The following is an 18,225-nucleotide window of genomic DNA, read 5'->3' as shown; positions in this document are numbered from 1 at the left end:
AAGAAATGCTTTAGTGATAAATATGAGGTTTGTAAGGATTAAGATGAATCCTTACAATATGTACTGTCAGTTATTCAAAAGAGAACAATGCAGTATTGCATACCATTAGAAATACACTGTGAGTTTATTTTAATCAATTTGGTTGGTGAATACTGTAAAACCTTAATGTGTGGGGCAAAAATTACAAAAATGTCTCAGCAATTCATATTCCAGGTATTTCTCAAAAATCCTGTTTTTGATTTCCCATTCGTATTTATTTGCTCCCTTCCCTTTTTACATTTTTGTATCCCCAACTTTCTATAAGTGGGTCAAAAATTCCCCATGTGCATTTCCTATTTTAAAGGAATCTTTCATCCTGCTCATTTATTTCTGTCACGTATATATACAATAGGCTATTTACTGTGAACCATATCTCATTAGCATCACACCTCAGCTACAGTACATTATTGTACACAATAAGACTGTTTGATACCTGTGAGTGTTATCTAGGCTATATTTTTCACCTAAAGTATTGATATTACTATATTTAGGGCTGTTTTACATAATATTTACACTTTGGTTACAATTATGTTAATCAAAGTGCTCTTTCCTCCCTCGATCATCTTTAAGCTGCTGTTTTATCTTCATGCAATTACATCAAGTGTAATAATATACTATGTAAAGTGTAATACAACCTGTGGGGTACTGTACATTTTCAGGAGTGGTCTGTATATATTGCCATTTCTATTTTACGTATAATTTTACCTATTTCTTTAACCTTTGGTTCTCTTCTTCCTACTTAATATTTACTCATTGCTGTATTATTATGTATGTTCTGTTATGTGTACATGACAAGAAAAACCTTGAACCTATTGTAATATAAGCCTATTTTACAGCTATGGATTGTGTTGCCATAGTTACTGTGAGTAGCTTGTTAGTTTACTAACATAATTTAGATAAACCTTAATTTTTGCAAATGTGATTATTTGATGCTGATAGTGATGAATATGGCACAAGTGATAATTGTGTATTATTCTAATATTTGGCACACTTATGAGAGAGTGTAGGCTCCAATGACCTTTGCATCTAAGGGTTAAAACCAGAACCAAACTTTTTTTTTTTCAGTAACCCATTGTTAAAAATCAAAAATATCAATTAAGTGACATAGATGTAGATCTAATCCTAGATAATAAATGATTGATGGTGGTAGTCATTATTGTTGAGTGCCCAGGAACAACTGCTGCTAGCTGATTGATATATAAATGCTTTTAAAATATCAGTTTCAGTGCTGTGAAGCTTTGAAATGTGCGCAACACACCAACATCAATCATATATAGCGGTGTGAACAACAAACAAACATCCAGCCTCAGTAGTTCAGATGAGCGTAAGGGAAAGCTAATACAGAAAGATACTGTGATTTTAAAGCAATTGTTCTGTGATTGAAGTACTCCGCTCCCCAGCCTCCGGCTATCAAATAAAGTCTGATCCCTCTTCCCCTATATCCTCCTCAAATCTTTTAATGAGACCAAATCCTTTTAACTCATGCTCTAACTGCTGGAGTTATGGATATAACTGTGTGTGTGTGTATGTGTGTGTGTATGTGTGTGTGTGTGCTCAGAGCTCAGAGCTGTTCTCTCCTTCTGTCGGGGTGGAAAGGGAAGAGCAGCAGTTTCCTCTGGAGGAGAAATCACATCAAAGACATCAAAAGGCCGAAAAACATAGCATCAATATGAGGCCGAATGAGTATCATCTCACAAGACCAACTAGAGTCCATGAACCTACCAGCATAACCTAAATATACTGCCCAGAGATTATTAAAGCTGAACTGCAGCTGAACTATAAATGAAAACAATCTTTGTGTCCAATATATTGCACCTGACAGACTGTATGGGTTTTACTAAGCAACAGCCAGGGTCTCAAATTTAAAACTACGACCACAATTTGACCAGGATATAAAATATAAATGAGTTTTAAATATCAGATTTTATATGCTAAGTTTCCAGTCTATTAATCTTTTTACCGCAGTGGTAAATTAACTCCCAACAACTAAACTAATTTATCCTCAGAGGAAGAGTACAAATTTATTTAATAGGCATCATTCAACCTTAATATGAACACACACACATCATTGGTCAATGCCACGTCAGCAAAAGTATTCTGTATAACAAGGAAATATGTTTGACCTTTGCCACACTTCAGGAGTGGAATTTTTTCTGAGAAAATGCTGCTGAGCATTTTAAAGGGGACGTATCGTGCACATTTGCAGGTCTATATTTATATTCTGGGGCTCTACTGGAATATTTTTGCATGATTTCCAGTTAAAAAAAACTCATTATTTATCTTATTCTGGTCCTTTATGCAGCCCATCAGTTCAGCCTCTGTCTGAAACAGGACATTTTAGCTCCTGTCTCTTTAAGGCCCCCCTTCTGATGAGCCCACTCTGTTCTGATTGGTTAACTTCAGGAAGCTTCATCCTGCTCAGGAGGCTATGTAAACAAACATTAGGAGTCTTTTTCTTTTTCTTTACTGAAAATGGAAACTTTTCAAATACATCTGTACATGTTTGAGCCCTAATCTGATCGAAATATGCGAGTGGACATCGTGAACAACCTTAGAAACAAAGGTTACAGCCGTTTGGGGGCATGCACAAACAATCTGACATCATCATGAGGAGGAAGCAGAGGTAACATTGCAAACAGAGTATTGAGAGCAGGCTGAAGCCATGCATTATGACTTGCATTTTTACATACATTCACCTCAGGTTTTGGACCTTTGACCATGTTTAACATAGATATCCAACATCATAACAGTATGAAAATAACAGAGAATCACAAAAAGCATGATATGTACCCTTTGAAGTGGAAGAAAGTGGAAGCGGATGTTTTCTAGAGCTGTAGTAAACATGAAGTGTTTCAGATTTTTTTAAAAAATAAGTAGCATATCATAATTCCTCAATTAAGTTTTCAAAATCATCCAACTACTAACATTTGGTCAATGCATTTGTATTCCACGAGAGAACGAGAAAGAGAAAGAGAGAGAGATTAGATAGAGTGCCATTGCTCCTGCTTAAAAATAGCACTACATTATTCCACTTACTTTGCAATAGAAGCAATACGCAAGCTGTCTGTTTAGCATTCGCTTAACCTGAACCTTAAGTAACACTACAATGTTGTTCTAAATCAAAATTGACAGATAATTGCTCTGCTTGCTCTTTCTCATCCTGAAATGAAGGATACCGCTTTAAAATTGACATCAATCACTGTGAAGATGTAAGAGTCTGTTTACCTTTCTCCTCTTATTTACTTAATCTTACTCCTCTTGATGTGATAGAGGTCAATAGAGCCTGAAAGCATCTGGATCCTAACAAATCCACAGGTCCTGACAAGCTTTATCCTTACTTTCTCAAGTTAGCTGTAGACTTTATAGCAGAACCTCTGACTCATATTTTTAATCTTACCCTTTTCAACAATGAGATTAAAAAAATATGGAAATCTGCCTATGTTCTCCCTTAACTGAAAGGAGGGGATCAATCAATTGTTAATAACTACAGGCAAATCTCTAAATTATGTGTTTTTAGCCAAAGTCCTTGAAAGGTTTATTAGTGTACAACTTAAAGAATTTTTAGATATAAATGGTATTCTATGACAACATCACTCAGGTTTAAGAAAACCACTCAGCACAATAATTGCTGCTATTAAAGTGACGAATAACATTATGGAGGCGCTGGAATGCAAAAAATATTGTGCAGCTCTTTTTATTGATTTGTCAAAGGCTATTGACACCAATATTGTAACCCAAGGTAAGCCAATATTGGCTAACCTTGGCATGCTGTAAGTTGGTTTCCAAAGTACTTGTCAGTGCATCCATTTTGCTGGGTCTCCCTCTTCCTTCCTCCCTGTATCAAAAGGCATGCCTCAGGGTTCCATACTAGGACCACTGCTGTTCTCCATAAATGTAAATAATCTTTATGATAATTTATCGAATGCTGAATTCCATTTTTATGCAGATGATACAGTTATATATTGCTCATCCCCTTCAGTAGTGCAAACCCTTGAATTCCTGCAGTCTGCCTTTGATGTTGTTCAGTCCCATTTGACTCAAGTTGGTGGTAAACGCTGACAAATCTAAATTCATGCTATTTTCAAATGGCAAAAAGTTACTATCTAATCTTTCCAAGATCTCAACTTCTCAGGGGGTTGAAATGGTCACAACATATAAGCATTTAGGTATTATTATTGATTAGAACTTGTCATTCAAATCACACATTGAAAATGTTATTTCAAACCTTAAACTTAAATTAAGTTTCTTTTTTGGAATAAATCCTGTTTCTCCCTCCAGGCAAAACACTTGATTTCAGCAACTTTTTCTTACTTTTATTGGACTACAGCAATCTGCTCTTTATGAATGTACTTGACGAGGGCCTAAAGAAGTTGGATACTGTATACCACTGTGCTTTATGGTTTATTACTGGCTGTGGCAGTCTCGTACACCACTGTACTCTGTATGCTGCTACTAAGTGGCCATCTCTGTATGTCCGCAGACCTTCGCATTGGTTGGCTTTTATATATAAATCTCTCCTTTGGATGGTTCCTTCTTATCTGTGTACATACATGTGTAGAAACCAAAATCAATATGGCCTGTGCTCTCATGATATTCTACAAATGTTGGTCCCCAGAGTTAGAACAGAATTAAGTCAAAAAGTTTTCAAATACCGTGCCCCTTCTTCCTGGATTAACGTACAGAAGGACCAGAGATTGTCTGATTACTATGGGAGAATTTAAGTAAATTTTAAAGGATTGAGGAAAGTACTCTTGGTAAATGTGATTGCCTTGACCTTGTATTGCATATTAACTGGACATTATGTTCACTCTTTTGTAGTGTATGACAGTTGTGTCTGTCTGTTTGTGTTGTTTGTGTTTATTGTTGTAACAATGTGTATGCTCCTCTCTTGGCCAGGTGTCTCTTGGGAAAGAGATTTTAATCTCAATGAGACTTTAACCTGATTAAATAAAGGATACATATAAATACCTTCCTCCCCTGCCTTGCTATTCATCTCTTTGTTCGGCACTGATGTGATGCATAGCATCGATAAAGGTGACACATGATTCATGATGACCACCAAAGCCAGTGCTGCACCTCAAACATGAGGCACACATAAGGTGTATAGGCATAAACAAGAAAAAATGTAGGCATTTTAAATTTTGTGCGTGATGATCACAGAGTAGGTGTTAACCAATATGTGAAGTACTATATGAGATAAATGAACAGTATAATAGACTTAAAGAGTGACCCTAAAAACATAAATCCTTAATGTTCTGACAGCCAGTACCTCCTTCTGTCTCTTTTCAGCAGTGTCAAACTGATTGGTGGGTCAAAGGATATGCATGATGACCCACTTCAGGCATGGGTGTCTAACCTGTTTAATCTGCCATGGCCTAAATAGCTGGTTTACAGAGCATCACTAACCCCAGCCTTCTCTCCTGATCACAAGGCAGACGTTGGGCTGCTGTGCCCGTGACTAACAGTAAATGACCCCTGAAAGCTATAATTGTCAGTTCCTCTTTGTGCACAGGAGGATGAAGGTGTGGACTGACCTTGTTTTCACCTATTTTAATGACCAAGTGTTCATCTAGGAAGGCCAGTACGCTATCTGTTAACTGCTGCTACCTCTGATGCCAGGAAGGACATTATGAAAGAGAAGCAGAGTGAAAGACTGACATTGAAGAGCTCACGGTCTAGTGAACATAAAGAGATACTCATTTAGAGACAGAGATAACTGTATGTAGACATACATACAGATGAGCCGACTTGAAATATAATGACAGTTTATATCAATGTGGGTCTTATGTTTGTAGTTTTGGCCATTATTCCTCTCAGTATTGATAGAGATCTGAGAGAACTGAGATCTGGGAACACAGGGACACAGTTAAAGTGCCAGACATGGCAAGAAACAGAAGCAGTCAGACGATCATACACCCACCCACACAATAGCCAAACCTATTCGGAAGAGAAAATGAAGACAGCTAGTATAATTATTATCCAAAATGTCTGTTGTAAACATACATCAGAGTTTACAGACCGACTTCTTGGTTTAACTTTAACCAACCATACTTACCGTAGTTATTTGTGTGAGCTGTGGCTGAGTCAAAGTAAATTTTGTGGCTGATATCACTGACATAAAAATTAAAAACAGTAACACTTGATTACATCCATGCATAGTGTCCTGTGAATCCTTTGTGTGTGTGAAGGCAATTTGAATGCAGCACGGGAATGGCTGACTCCACCACTAACAATGAAAGCTACTATATTGAGAGGTAATTACAGAATGTAAATATATTTAAAGGAAAAATATTACAGGGTTTGGTTTCATGGACATCTTAATGTCCCCCTCCACATAAACATGTATTTGGTTATTGTTAGAGGGCTGTTTTGACGTTCATCTGCTGAAAGTGGAAAGTTTTTCTGAGCTCACCTCAAATCCCAGTTTTAGACGTGTACCTACGAGTTTGGAGCTAATTATGGTCCAGTATGCAACTTACACAAGTGTGATTTGGAAACCTGAAACCTCATGTGCACAAACACTGAGAATGGACTTTACAGTGAAGTAGGAGACTTGTGATCTTGTGTTCAGCAATTAGAGTTTTGAAGTGAAGAATATTTGCATATTCATAGATTCTGGATTTTTCAATCAGAGAGAAGGAGTGGATGTAGTTTTAAGAATTTCTAACGAGGTAATTAAAATCTTTTGTAGAAAAAAAACATATTAGACACAATTTATCATTCAAAGCAGCGTATTTTTATATGTCTTACGATATATAAAAATACAGGGACAGATTCACAAGTTTTCAAGCCTGTCCTAAAAAAACAGTCAGGTGCCCAAATGAATATTGTTACAATTTTTCCACTACAGCTGAACAGGAAAACACTGTCCATGTTTTTTTTTTTTTTTTACTAAAAAGACTATGACTAACACTTCATTTGACAAACTCGGACGACTGAAGCCTCAGATAAGCTTCAGATAAACTTTTAAACACATTTTTGCTCAAAACGAGGACTGCGGATTTTTTCCCCCATCACTTGCATTCAACGCCCTACCATTATCTATTACTCCATACTCATACTGCTTCTTGCTCACACTCACGACACACAGATACCTGACAGCCCTCTATAATTTAACAGGACAAAGAAGGAAAATGAGGGTCCTATTGAGAAGCCGGTGGGTGGATTGAACTAATGAGTAAGCCTATTGTTGAGGATTACCCCGCTGTCACGGTGCAGGATCACAGTGAACAGCTCATCCCCACGCTCTCACGAACGCCATCAGATGCATGTCACACACTCCTTGTGTGCTGACAGGTACAGGCCTCTGGCATATATCAGTCTGCCTGGAAGACCTCTCACCCCCCTCCCGGTGTAAAATCACCAAGATAGCAATTAAGAGAGACTTTTAAAAATGGTCGCAGTCTGTCAAGTCACGATTAGAAAAAACATTCCCATGCTCTCTCCCTTGTGATCTTTCTTGTGAGCGGCAGACAGCTTATGCTTTAATGTTACCGTGCTTTCATAACCAAACCACAAACATAATCAAATGTGCTTTTTCTCCAGCGCATTCATCCTCCCACGCACACATACACATGCTCCTGTAATGCTATTTTGCCAACAACATCACAGGAACAACTGATGACACTGATGACAGAAAGAATGGAGCAGCGCTGACAGGACGGCAGGCGGTGAACACACTTCTACAGAAACAGCCTGTTGTGAAAAATGATACACTGTTCACAGCAGAAACTCCTCCAACAGGTGGCCTGACAGATGCTCTATGTATTGATGTAGTATCTTTAAACTTTTTTCTACTCATTTTCCTCAAAACTACAGAAGACAAAACATACAACATGTAGGTTATCTTAGGTTGCAAGCATTATGCAAATACTTTTTAGAGGAGAGGAGAAAGAAAAGGATAGACGAAGGATATATGCAGTGTTGACATGGATTTATAATTTTCGTATTGATTTGTGTTCACCCTCTGGCAGTTTGAGGTGCTTGGAAGCCACTGGAAGTCCACAGATTATCCATTCAAATGCCTTTTGACATCTTAACATACTGTAAATAAAGAATATGTCTTCACCTAAAGCAAACAGGAGAAATGTTTTGCTTGTGCTTGTGTTTTGACAGTGAGAACGAATCCACAGTGCATGTTTGTGTCTGCTTTCAGTCGATCCATCATCTTCTTTCATCTTCATCTGTAGTGACGCCTCCAACCTCAATCTGGGAAAGTGGATACAGATGTACCTCAGATGTGGCAGATAAGTGCTTTGTCAGTATTTCTGTTACTTGTGAAGATAATCATTACCATTCATGTTTGATGATGAATATATTATGTAAAAAGCTGCTTACTCGGAGTTTAGTGCAGTATCATGATGAGAGTGTTAGCTGACATCCCCAGCACCGCTAAGTGACCTAATGTTAACCCCCTGCCACTAACGTTTTGGCAACAGAGTTAATCTATAAACCCGGATTAATGTGAAAAAGAGTAATTGCTGATTAACTTATATGTTATAGGATACATGAGACTGGTGTAGGCTACTAGAAATTTGCAAAGTCTTATAATAAAAATGTTTGCAAGCCTACTGATGCTGTGCTCACGTCACACAGAAGGAACATATTTGCCATTTTCCAGCTTATAAAACCCATATCCAAGTCGTAACTGACCAGCTGATGGATGTGTTTTTTTCCCAAAGCTCTAATATATCCAACTTGGCTTCAAGTAATATGGAAATGTCTGATAAGCAAACATGCATGAATGGATTGCATCAACCAAAGTTAACCATTAAATGGTAAATATACCCTCATTTAAATCTCTTTTTATCATAAACAGTATTCTATACCTCCACACAATCAGCTCTGGATGTCATACTGTAGCTCATTGCTTGATGACTATTAATTTCTGTTTCTGTACTTATTAACATTCATCTGGCCCTTGATGTTGGTATTTTAATGCAGGACCCAGCTCGTTATATTAATTCAGGGCCAACTGGAAACACAAAAATCTATTAAACTGACTAATCAGTGAGGATATTACACATGTGATTTTCCCAGACATAGAGTAAGGAAGGATGTTATCTTAATTTTCTAACCTTACTTATTGTAGCCTACACAGACATTATACATCAATGCCATGTATACAGTTATCTGGCCTGCATGCCATTGCTCTGTGTGGCTGTGACGTTTAACCTGTCTAATGTGTAACCGCTGTAATTAGCATTTATTTTGGGGTAAGCAACATTGCACTTGGTCTTGACACAGCTGCAGGAGATGAGAGTGACTTTAAAGGGACGTGATGAGTGAGACCAATTAAAGCCGGGGTCAAAAGTAAAGATCAGAGGATGTGTCACTTAAAATGTCACTTCAAAAGTAACACCGCATGAGTGAGAAGGCTGCAAAGACATTTCATAAGGACTGTTAAGTTTGCACTGGACTATTTTGTTCTTAAACACGTTCTCATTCCACTAGACAGAAAAATCTGGGGAAGTCTTGAAAGTCAAACAAATATACAGTAAGTTGTTGCGGTCATAGATTTCCTCCTCTAGTTGCAGTTGTGAGCCGTCTGTATATATATATTGAGTCTGGCCTGTCACTGTATTTCACCTCAAGAGAAATCTAATAACCTGTATGCTGTATATTGTTCGGGTTTCTCATAAAAGCATTCCTCACTGGGATAAGCTTTAATGGCTGTTATTTATATTTAGGCTGGGCAGGTTTATTTTGTGCGCCTACAGAAATCATTACACTTCCCCTTGGGAAAGGCTGTAGCAGCACGTGTTTCACCCTGGCAGATGACTCAGCGATAATATGTTTCCCCTTTATCGGTTTTTCCTTTGGTGTTATTGGTTACCTTCCACAGCGGTCATTAAAAAACAACTAGGGGAGACAGACAGAGGCCACATATACTGGGGCTTTATTTACTGTGTAACCAGGAAGGAACAATTTCTGATTATTGAATCCACACAGACCAAAGCAGAGGGAATGAGCCTCTAAAGAGCTATAAAGTATTTAACATAATGTCAGCTGAAATGTGTAGTGTGTATGGTTTGCTGAAAAGAAAATTCACATTAGGATATTTACTCTTTTGGTTCCACTTTTAACAGACTGGAAAGAGATATAAATCAGTAACTTGTAAATTTATCAGGATATGAAAAGGTGTTGTAATGTTATCAGGGAATGATAACACCCAGATGGCTGATTGGCATTTACATTATAGTAAGAGCACGTGTATGTGCAGCCACACCTGTCAAACACAAAAAAGACAGGTATACACAGACACATCTCCATGGCATGCAAACAAAAAGCTTGTGTTATAGTAAAATGCAATCTTAGCATCTCTTTCCACACCTTTCTAACACCTCTCTTTGTCAAATACAAACACAAACACTCCCTCTTCAAACAGCTGTTCTGCACCTTTGACAGGTTTCCTTCTAACTAAATCTCTAAAGGCTGCAGAGGCACATAAAACACATGAACATTTGGATTATAAGTGGTTGTATGGGCCATAAAATTGTGACAAAAGCTGCTGCTCACTGAAGCGTGCACAGTGTTATACTGATGAGGTGAGGTATTCCAATAAGGGTTCAGAAAGAGCTGGAGGAGACTGTAATCTCAATTTTAACGGCAAGACTTAATTATATGAGATAATATAAAGTAAAAATAATATTAGACACAGAATAAAAAAGTTACAGTGTGGTTGCAATGCAAAAAAAATTAGCCCCATTTAATAAAGCAGTGGTAAACTGAAAAACACTGATTTAGACTATGTGAGAGGTTTGCTCCAGATTTGCGGTGCAGAGAAACTAAAGGCAGCTTCGTTATGTTTTGTTTTATACCCAAGGAAGCAAAGCAGTCCCAGATGACCTGAGATCAGAGAGGTATTTTGGGTTTAAACCATTTATTAAGGGAATATTAAAATACAATTCTTTAACACACAAAGAAGAGGAAAAAAAAAGTCACAAGCAAACAACCAAGAGGATGTAGATAGCATTTGAGGAAATTTATAATGATGTTGACATATTCCACAGTCTAATATAAAGCAGCAGTAATCTGAATGAGCTGGAGCTGTCAGATTGTTGGTGCTTCCTTAAAAATCCTCACTATAATTTTAAAGGGTAAGGCTGGTGACATTCAGTATTTTTGTTACTGTCAACAAATGCTATGAAAAGACCAAAACCAACATGGTGTTAGTCCATGTCTCAGTACTTTCTGACTTTTCTAACACTCTCAGCCCAAACTATACTGGTTCCTATTGAAGACGTAAATCTTTATAATAGTATCACAAATAGAATGATACTTTTTTTTTTTTACATCAAGTAATTTCCTGAAACAGCTTGACACTGAAGGTTTTTAGCAAATACCTATTTGCTATTGGACTATTTTCAGCCACGAATACATTACTGTATATTTACGGCAGCAGGACGGTGTATGAGGGATTCACTTGAGATAGACTACCGTGCCAATGTTCATCGTAATGAAGGAACAAGTCATGCAGTGCAACCGTGTGGCTCCTTGAATAGCTTTTGGATAACAGTGGAGGTCTGACACAGAGTGTGGCACAGAGGAATAAGCTATCAGGCTTTGGATACTTGTTACTAGAATCAGTTCATTGTTGGTCTTTTAATGGTTTATTGACAACAACAAAACACCAAAAATACAGAATATCACCACACTTATCCTTTAGGATGATAGTGGAGGAAATGTTGGCACATGTCTAATAACCACTCAGTGAGTCAGATATGAATTGGACTGTCGACTGCATATGAGCCGAGTTTTTGTTTTTGTGTTTGTTTTTTTTTTGTGTGTAATTTAAGCCAGTGGAAACATATACAGATCAACAGAGGAGGCCCACAGATTGGCCTTTGGGGAACTCCATATTTTGTTGTTGTTTATATGTAGTTTACGAAGTAGTCTCTAACATATAAATCAGATTTGAACCAGTTCAAGTTGAACCAGTTCGGTATAAATATTAAAATCAGACAAGTCAAAATAAATGCAAATAACAGAGTCATTACAGTTCGCACAATATTTTGATGGCCTGTAGATAGTCATTCAAAAGTGGAAAAAAAAAACCCAGCTTGCACAAATGAAATTGAACAGTTTATCAACCTCTACTCTGATTCAATCTAACCGTATTCAAAAGATTGAAGTTCAGAGGGGCTGATTAAAGGTGCAGTGTGTAGAGTTTAGTGGATTCTAGCAGAACGGACTTGGCAGAAATGGAATTTAATATCTACAAATATGTTTTCATTAGTGTATAATCACCTGAAAATAAGAATCGTTGTGTTTTTCGTTATCTAAGAAAGAGCTCTTACTATCTACATAGGGAGTGGGTCCTCTTCCATGGAGCTCGCCATGTTGCACCGCAGTGCTTACCACGTGTGAAACTGGAGGGGGAGGGGAGAGGTATTCATTTGGTTGCAATCTGTAACCTCAAAGGTAGATAACACTAAATCCTACACACTGTTCATTTAAATAAAAATAAGATCTAAGCAAGTCTGAGTTAAAAACCTGAAATAAATTATATATGTAGTAATTAATGCGTGAATAACAAGGGTTTTCCCTGAAAATCACATTTAATGAAGCTAAATTTAATAAGCTAGGAAAAAAAATTGAAGATTGTGTCTGACAAAGAATGGAAGGGATGTTTTTAAAATGGAGCGCCTTGGTGCCAAATAGGAGAAATAATAAGGTGCATATTGGGGTCGGAGCAGGTACCCTGTCGATCTTAGGCATCTGATCTTCTGTCTAAAAGAGGAAGAGCAACAGAGGCACAGGTGGAGCGTATGAAAAACATCACTGCTGTCAGGGAAAGCCTGGGAACTCCAACTGAGGTGTCTCTGTTTTTATTTTTAGCATTTACGACAGGTTTTTTACTCTCAGGAATCTTTATACCCATAAAAGTCTTATGAAAAGTCTGTAACAGCTCACTAATTTGATGACAAGGTTGTTTGTTGCTTCCCAGCATATCACGTTCACCACTGATGTGTTTTTTTGTGATTGCGATTCGGAGGTGCAGTCAGACAGGAAATCATTGACATTCATGCACCTGGTCTGCCACCTGTCACTGCTGGCAACTGAATGGTTGCTCTCTTGCACATCTGTTTACACTGTTGGAGACGCTTCACACTTAGAGCCAGTGGCATGAAACTAAAGTGATATTTGTACCAAAGCTGAACATTTTGTGTTTCAACCAGTTTACAATTTTATTGTACTGACACCTTCACAGAGCCCAGTTTGTTAACACAATAAAAACAAAGCATTGTTTCACAAAAGTCATTTTTTATCAATACAGTCATGTCTGAATATATAACACATGAGCACACAGCAAGAAAACAGACCTGTTCATTTGTTTTACACAGGTACACTGCTACATACAATACCATTCAAAAAGTACTGTAAAACATTACAACTCCTGTACGGTAATAAATAAATAAAAGCACAAACATATATACATGGTACTAAAATCACATCAAAATACTGCCACTACCTTATTGTCCCATTAGGTAACTACAACAGTAATTAAATCAATTCATTCAAACATCAAGGGACACTTAAAGCATTGGCACGGGGACCTCTCTACATATAAAAATGCCCATAGGAGATATTATGTAAATATACTACATGAATATTCAAGTGTAATAGTTTAGCATTAAGCATGACAGTATCGATAAGGCCACTTCATATAGTTCAGGGTACTTGCAAGAATGTTTTCAGGAAGTCTTTCATCCTTTACAGCTTGTATAAAGTAAAAATGGGATGTAATGACAAGAAGTAACAATAAACTGAGAGTCTACAGCCATGCTAGCAGCTCTGTGAGGCTGTAGGCACAGCGTTACTTTGAGCTAAATGCTAACAATGCTAACATGCTGATGTCGAGAAGGTTTAATATTTGCATTGTTCACCATCTTAGTTTAGTGTGTTAGCATGCTAACATTTGCTAATTAGCACTAAACACAACTACAACCGAGGCAGGTGGGAATGTCATCAGTTTTGCAGGTATTTGGTCGTACATTGAAGTACTGGACAAATTTAAATTTAGACCCGAAGACGGCGCTAGTTAAAAAGTAAAGGATAACCAAAGTTATTACAATTCATCCTGAGTGGGACATAGATGCCTGTAATTGTTCTGTTACGCTCCAAACAGACTACTCGACACAGTATCAGCCTTTCAAAGCAAAGTCATTGCATCAAGATGTTTGCATGCCTCGCCTCACCACGTCAAAAATCACACAACCACTACAAACGAGGCTTTGTTATGTCATACTCGTATCAAAGAGGCGTCATGCTTGTTTTGGATATGGGGTGTGTTTCTCAATCTGCATTCAAAAACAGCTGTAGACTGTTTAAAAATGGTCTGTTTCAATAGCATAGACTTTACTGAAAAAAATAACGATGAAAGAAGTAAGACCGCTCATATTCTAACTAACTATTCTGACAATAACTTTCATCATGGTCTCAAATTTAATCCATCCATACAAATACAATATCAATAGTTGTTCAGCAGATGTTTTGGCCGTATCCAATGCTTCGAAACAACAAACCATTTTTAATACAGTTGCTTTTTCATTAATCTTTGTTTCCCGCATCACTAGTCTTTACCAAATTTCATGGCAATCGATCCAATGGTTGTAGAGACATTTCACTCAAAACCGCAAATGTGAAGGTTACGGAGGCACTTGAGGATCACGAATGTGTGTACATAATTTCATGGCAATCTATCCAATAGATATATTTTAGTCTGGACAAAAGTGGCGGACCAACTGACATCCCAACATCCTCCTGCACCACAAGTTCCTTTTACATTTAGCAGTAACAGCTGCGCCTGAAAGAAGCTTGAATTTCTATGCTCCGATAAAACTGACATATTAGCACAGCTGCAATATCTTTCTTAAATCCACATCTGCGCTTCCTTCTCTTAACAAGAAATACTTGTGCTCCAGATAAAAAGGAATAAATGATGGCTACAGGCAGCAAGTCTGAAAAACCGTGGGACTGATGCTGTCACAACTCATCTTTCAATTCAAATGTTTTGTGCTTCATGTTATGCTCGGCTTGTAAATAAACAGAGCCCGTCAGATAAACGAAAGAGGGGCTGTTTACTCCACGGCAAGACAATCACCCGCTAGAGAGATGCAGCCTGATGTTTGGTTGATACTGGGTGTACGCTTTTCCTCCCTCTGTGGTAAATTTAATAAATACAGAGCTCGAGGGATGAGATATGTGGGACCTGAGAAAGGAAAGCAGTGAGGAGGGGACTGTAAGACGCAGAGAAGGGGAAAAGGAAGAAAGGTGGGGCTGCAGGGACCCAGGCAGTCAATAAAGACCACACACACACACAAAACAGAAAATAAAGAGACATTGAACACTCCGTGGTGCCTTGAGCTAAGGTGCATGACACATGTGAGATTAAATCTGAAACAACCTCAGTTTCTTTATCTCTGTTTCTCAGTCCGTGTTTCCAGTAACTCACCCTGTTACAAAAAAAAACAAACACAAAAACAATCTTCCAAATATTGAAAAAAAACCCCGAAAGACTTTAAAAGACAACTGTTTTTTATAGAGAAATGCTTCCCTGGATTCAGTCCTGATTCTCCAAGTGCTGGGTTGGTGTTTTTAAGAGTCTGAAATTTATCAACATTCAGAGGTACACAATGGTTTCTTCCCTGCCCTCCTCCCCACCGCTGTCAGTCTCCAAGGAAACCAGTGCACTGAGGTCCAGCTGAGGGTCACTGGGATGCGGAAGCACCTGATACGGGTCAGCTCCGCTTGCTGTTGACGACCAAGTCTCCCCGATGTAGCTGTGAGTGTTATGATCTGAGCGGGCACAAGAAAAACATAGCATTAATACTTTGTGTAGAACAGATGCAGCTACCGCCACTGATAAATAATACATCGTTAGCTCATAATTGTAATAAAACACTGGAAAAATCAAGAGAAGATGGAAGAAATAGAAGGAAACCAGATAAATGAATACAATCTGACTCGCGTCAAACTAAAGAGACTTCATCGTTTACTATCCACTGATAAATAATCACCAGGTTGGGATGTGTAGCCACTTGTTTAATGAGCTCAGTCTAATTGTTTAGCCAGCCAATACCTACTGCATATAGATCAAGCACAGCTGCTGCAGCCCGGTCTGCTGCTTCCTCCTGCATTATATTTAGGGCCCTATTTTCGTGATGGTGCTATGACCAGCGCAAGTAACACTCTGGTATGGTATTTTCCAGACCTTGAAATTTGCTTTGCCCATCTGTGTGGTATTTTGGTGTCTAGTGCTGCACACATGGCGACACAGAGCAAACTATACTTGCAGCAAAAACTTAAACAAGTTTGATATAGAAATGAGAAATCTCAAGTGCAGATGGACTTGAACTTCTGTTAATAGAAATATTTGCATATTGATCGATTCAGGAGTGGATGCAATTTTAAAGAATTTGTATCTAGTTAAGTTTTTATATCTTTTTGTGGACATGCCATGTCAAACACAAATTATTAGTTCAGGCAAAGTAGTTTATGCCTTAAAATATGTCTTTATAGTGTAAATAAGTTATTTTAATTAAACATCTACAACTAGTATGTGTTTTTTTTTAATATTTATTTAAATCGTCATGTACTAATTAATTGTAAAAAGCCAAATCATCCACCTCTGGCTGCACATTTGTGGCACTGAGTATTCATTTTGTGACACCCTACACCACCCAGACAACAATATGATATCCTAAAGTAGCATCTTTCTGAGTGATTGGCACAGCTGTTTCAGATCCATGAGACCAGTAATGTGACTGGGCTGAGAGTGTATTTATTAATCACAGCACCCTCCGCTTTATATTCTATTTCACTCAACCCTTTTGCCCTTTGCGCTGCTGCACCTACAAGGACCAAAATAGCAGGTGCATTTTGGGCTTGCGTGATTAAAATAGAGCCCTTAGAAAGAAAACAAAGATTTTCAAGATATCCATCATTTCCCCTCTACTTAAAGATGTCACTTTGATCATTATCTTTGTCAATATAATCAGTCATCATGGTCGGGATTCACCGACACCTGCCTCCTCACATTTGACGGCTGACAAGAAGAGATGAGGAAACTAGGGACCAGAAATGAGGAATGATAAACAGCCAAGATCTTGATGAGACAAACCTTAAACCAGATTACAAGGACTCAAAAATATTATATCCCTACCTCCCTCAGGTACGCTGTTCTCATGATAAGGGGGATTCTCTTCAAGGATCAATAACACTATTATTGAATTAAAGTATCTAAAAGAGAAAATGTTTGTGTGGGTGGTTTCTGGTCGGGAATGTCTCTGTGCGTGTGCTTGCATTCTTACATTTGTGTGCATGGTGGGTGCTGTCGAGCATTAGGGCAGGTGTGCTGTCATAGTAACAGATGGCGTGAACTATAAATTGCCTCATTGTGTCCCTGTAGGAAAGTGTCTCTGTTTGATTAATTATATAAGAGTCTGTTAGAGTAGCTCTGTTAGCCACCATATAGGCCTGGTCTCTGATAGATGAGACATCACTGTGCAGCCAAATGAAAAAAAGTCACTCAATCCTTGTCTTAGAGCTTTGTCCATGAAGTAATACCGTTTTAGCATTATTAATATGTTGCAACACAAATGGCAAATGCATGCTATTTAAAGAAAGCAATGAAAAAATCCAACATGAGTGAATAATTGTGATCTCAATGATGAGCAAAATAATCATTTGTATTATTTAGCCGAAACACTATGGCCCGATGCTTTGTTCAAAAAGTCACAGGGCAGGTTTGGTTCCCACAGAGGTAATTATAAAAGAAGAATTGTAAAAGGTGTGCGTTAATCTACATACTGTAAAGTGCACCAGTTTCATCTCCCTTGTCTCCCTCAGCCGACTCATCATGCTCTCCTTCTTTGTCTGAAAAGGTGAGCAACAAAAACCTAATACGACTCATCAGATGAGACGTCAATTCAAAGAATTCCATCCAACTGGTTCTCCGAGATTATATTGTGCGTGGACAAATTATGGAAATCCACTGAATGAAAAAGGGTGTGTGTGTGTGTGTGTGTGTGTGTGTGTGCATGAGAAGAAATCGTCACATGCTCAGGTGAGGATGAGAAGTAAGATCATACTTTGATCCGTGTGACTGACGGCACAATGGTGAATTTGCATTTGAAAGAGATTCCTTTTCTTTTCAAAAAAAAAAAAGAAAAAAGAGATGCC

The 18,225-nt window shown here is 38.0% G+C and overlaps 1 protein-coding gene across 4 annotated transcripts in view; it reads right to left on the bottom strand.

Moving 5' to 3' along the window:
- Positions 1-13,203: 13,203 nt before the first annotated feature.
- arhgef28a (Rho guanine nucleotide exchange factor (GEF) 28a) overlaps positions 13,204-18,225 on the bottom strand; it is a 47,299-nt gene continuing 42,277 nt past the window's right edge. For all 4 annotated transcript variants that reach the window (XM_067573775.1, XM_067573776.1, XM_067573777.1 and 1 more), the window contains one exon: positions 13,204-15,840. In XM_067573775.1, the coding sequence (XP_067429876.1) occupies positions 15,665-15,840 (176 nt within the window). In that variant the 3' untranslated portion in view covers positions 13,204-15,664. The remainder of the gene's footprint in view (positions 15,841-18,225) is intronic.

Source organism: Thunnus thynnus, chromosome 19 (genome assembly GCF_963924715.1).
Source record: "Thunnus thynnus chromosome 19, fThuThy2.1, whole genome shotgun sequence".
Lineage (NCBI taxonomy): Eukaryota > Metazoa > Chordata > Actinopteri > Scombriformes > Scombridae > Thunnus > Thunnus thynnus.
Note: the sequence above shows the minus strand (reverse complement) of the source record. Positions and strands in the feature narration are given on the sequence as shown.